We start from the raw sequence: 3231 nt of genomic DNA on the forward strand, positions 1-3231 counted from the left end.
CGCGCGCAGATGACGTACACAGCGCAGCCTGGATGACGCCAGGTCAGTGGGCGGGGCGATTAGGAGGAGGTGGCGTGGCCGAAGGAAGAGACTGGGGTTTTGCTCTTGTGATCCACCGCTGTCAACTGAAATGACTCTGTCTGTGCAGTACTCCGGCAGGATGGACTGAGAAGCGTAAAAGCGGCAAAAAAAAAAAAAAGAGAAAAAAGAAAAGAAAACCCGGAAATGCTCTCAGCTGCACTGATGAGGAACGTTTTTAGGCCAGAAAGCGAAAGAAGAAACCGGAAGTGACGTCGCGGCCAAAACAAGCCCGGACTTGGGGGCTTGCATTGGGTCTGTGGCCGCAGATGGAAAAACCCGACTCGCTCTCTGCTGTCTAAGGCGGTCGCCAGGCCCTGCGCTCCCACCCGGTGGGCCTCTTGCCTCTGTCCCCGAGATTCACTCGCCTCGCTTGTTTCCGCCTGGGATTTTTCGGGTACAGCTGGCCTGTGGCGACAGAGCGGACTTCCTTCCCTACCAGTCTGCCATCCAGCGGGCTCCTGTCCTGGGACGCCGGGACACCTGTCGCCTGTGAGGCATCATTCATTTTCATAGCACCTTCCTCCCTCCTTTCGGGACAGTTCCAGGACCAGGAAGAACCGCGGGGACTGCTGCGGTACCTAGCATCCACTAGGGACTAGCACAGTTGCCCACTTTATCTTGTTGAGCTCGCTCTCCCTTCATCCCTGGGCTGACAGATCAAGGTGATCCTAGGTATCTATTGCCTTACCTGTTTTTCTCACCGTCTCCTCTTCTCGGTCATATTTTTTCCCTCGCTCTCCTGTTCTTCAAAATTTTGGCTTACCAGTCAACTTTGCTTCTCTCTAGTGCTGAGATAAGCGTTCTGTTTCCACACACACCCCTGCCTCAGCAAAAGCACATTTGCTACTCTCAAAGACTGGTAATTGCATCTGTAAACCCTGGTTTATAACAGGGAAGCTATTTAGAGCTGGAGAGAATAGTAGAGATGTCTGTTTCAACACCTTTATTTTATAGAGTGAATCTCAGAAAACTTACATGGTTTGTTTGTCCAGGATTGCACAGCTAGTTTTTAAGCGATGTTGGGAATGGAAAGCCAGATCTAATCAGCAAATGTTAGAAATAGAAAAGGATATCAAAAATTGTTAAAGTTCATATCGGAAAACATTTATGGAGCGCCTGGTAGGACCAAGTACTGCTTTGTGTGCAAAGATTAATAAAAGTGGTCCCCATCCTAGAGGAGGTTTCAATTTAGTAGAACTTTAAATGGAAATTCCCAAGGTAATGATGAATGCTAAAATAGAGACATACGCAGGGTGCTGAGAGAGCTCGGGAGAGTAGCACTTAGCCCACCCCTGGGTAGGAAAATGAGGGAAATAGTTCTTCCCTTAGGAAACAGAGTTCATGTGCAATCCCTTTTGGACCCATGGATTTCTGTATTACACATCCATCTCCATTTGAATCACTGTTCTGGTTTCCTTCTTTCCTTTTGCTAAAGTGTATTAACTTTGTTACTTGTTGCTTTTTTTTTTCTTACTGCGTGTCATTTATTTAACTTTCTCCTATGGAAATTTTGGATTAGTTTAATTCCGCTGCTTATTTTAAATGGTCAAGGTAGTGGAGTCAGAAGAGCCGGATAACTCCCTCATAATTTATGAGCTTTTTTTCTCTTTAAGTTGACATAATATAAATAATTACCTGACATGCCCACTCAAAGGATTGTTATCAGGAACAGTCTTTGAAAATGGTTTTAAAACTGTAAAAAGTGGTTATCTGTAAATTTATGGTCTGCCAACCCCTGCTGCACTGTGATCCTAATGCTTTTTTCTCTTTTAATTCCAATTAATTCCAATTTAAAACACCCTGCACCCTCTCAAAACCCTAACATGAAAAAATGAACTGGATGTTATTAATTTTTTCCTGTCTCAAGTGATAATATATCTGGAGCAATTATATATTTTGGAAAGCCAATGCATAATCTACATATTTTATTTTTCATAAAAACCTACATTAACTTACAAGTGCTTGAGCTGAACAAAAACTGATGAATATACCTTCAATTCATCAAAGCCAAAGCTATGTAAAGGTCTAGGAATCACAGGTGTTATAGATAACAATGCCAATAAACTTGGGTACAACATGAGTTATATCTTTTCTTAAATTCAAACTGAGAGCCACTTTTATAAACAGCATATTAAAAAAATGAACTTCAGGTAAGAGGTTCAAGTTTTAATATGAAGGTTTATTTTCATTGTTAGCCTGATCTTTTATCCATTTGGCAATATTCAAGTAGAGGAAAGGGGAAAAACAGTAACTAAAATTTGTTGGAACATAGCAATGGAGATGAGAACGTTATTGTACAATATTTCATTTGATCTTTACCAGGGTCCTGTAAGGTTAATGGTGGTATCCCTGTTTTACAAATGAGACAGGCTCGGAGAAGTTGAGTAACTTATACAGGTCACACTGCTAATAAATGGTGAAGCTTGGATTCATACCCAGGTTTCTGTGCCTCTGAACACTGTGTGCTTTCTGTTATGTGCTTATTAAGAGCGTTGTTTGTATACTTGATTGAAAATAATGATTTTGTATGTTTTTACCTAAGTTGATATAATACTTTTAATTTTCTAATTTTTTCTTTCAGATTTTTTAATATCCAGATTCTGAGAATACACTGGAAACCACTCACATAAAACCAAGAAGAAATCATGAAGAAATGTTTTAATTATTGAAACTACAGTTGAAATCATGGCTACATCAGCAAATCTGGATATTGGAGCCCAGCTGATAGTGGAAGAATGTCCCAGCAGCTATAGTCTAACTGGCATGCCCGACATTAAAATAGAACATCCACTGGACCCCAGTTCAGAAGAAGGATCAGCTCAGGGTGTTGCCATGGGAATGAAATTCATATTGCCTAACCGATTTGATATGAATGTTTGTTCTCGATTTGTGAAGTCATTAAATGAAGAGGATAGTAAAAATATTCAAGATCAGGTTAACTCTGACCTGGAGGTGGCATCTGTCCTATTTAAAGGTTGAAAGTTATGGTATAAATATCTGCATTTGTTTTTGTTTATTTGGGTGGTTGTTTTTTTTTTTCCCCTGGTCATGAGATTTTGAGTTTGGGAAAAGAGTTTGGAAGCCATTTTTTAACATAATGTTCTAGAATCTCACAGAAACCAAAATTAAATAATTTCACATTATATAATG

At 40.4% G+C, this 3231-nt stretch overlaps 1 protein-coding gene across 1 annotated transcript in view; it reads left to right on the forward strand.

The window, feature by feature from the left end:
* The first annotated feature begins 192 nt into the window (after positions 1-192).
* Positions 193-3231, forward strand: part of ANKRA2 (ankyrin repeat, family A (RFXANK-like), 2) — a 27357-nt gene continuing 24318 nt past the window's right edge. Inside the window, exons 1-2 of the mRNA XM_012664488.1 lie at positions 193-753; positions 2663-3055. Coding sequence (XP_012519942.1) covers positions 2767-3055 — 289 coding nt within the window. The 5' untranslated portion in view covers positions 193-753; positions 2663-2766. The remainder of the gene's footprint in view (positions 754-2662; positions 3056-3231) is intronic.

This window comes from Propithecus coquereli, unplaced genomic scaffold (genome assembly GCF_000956105.1).
Source record: "Propithecus coquereli isolate 6110/MARCELLA unplaced genomic scaffold, Pcoq_1.0 Scaffold9, whole genome shotgun sequence".
In the NCBI taxonomy this organism is placed as follows: Eukaryota; Metazoa; Chordata; class Mammalia; order Primates; family Indriidae; genus Propithecus; species Propithecus coquereli.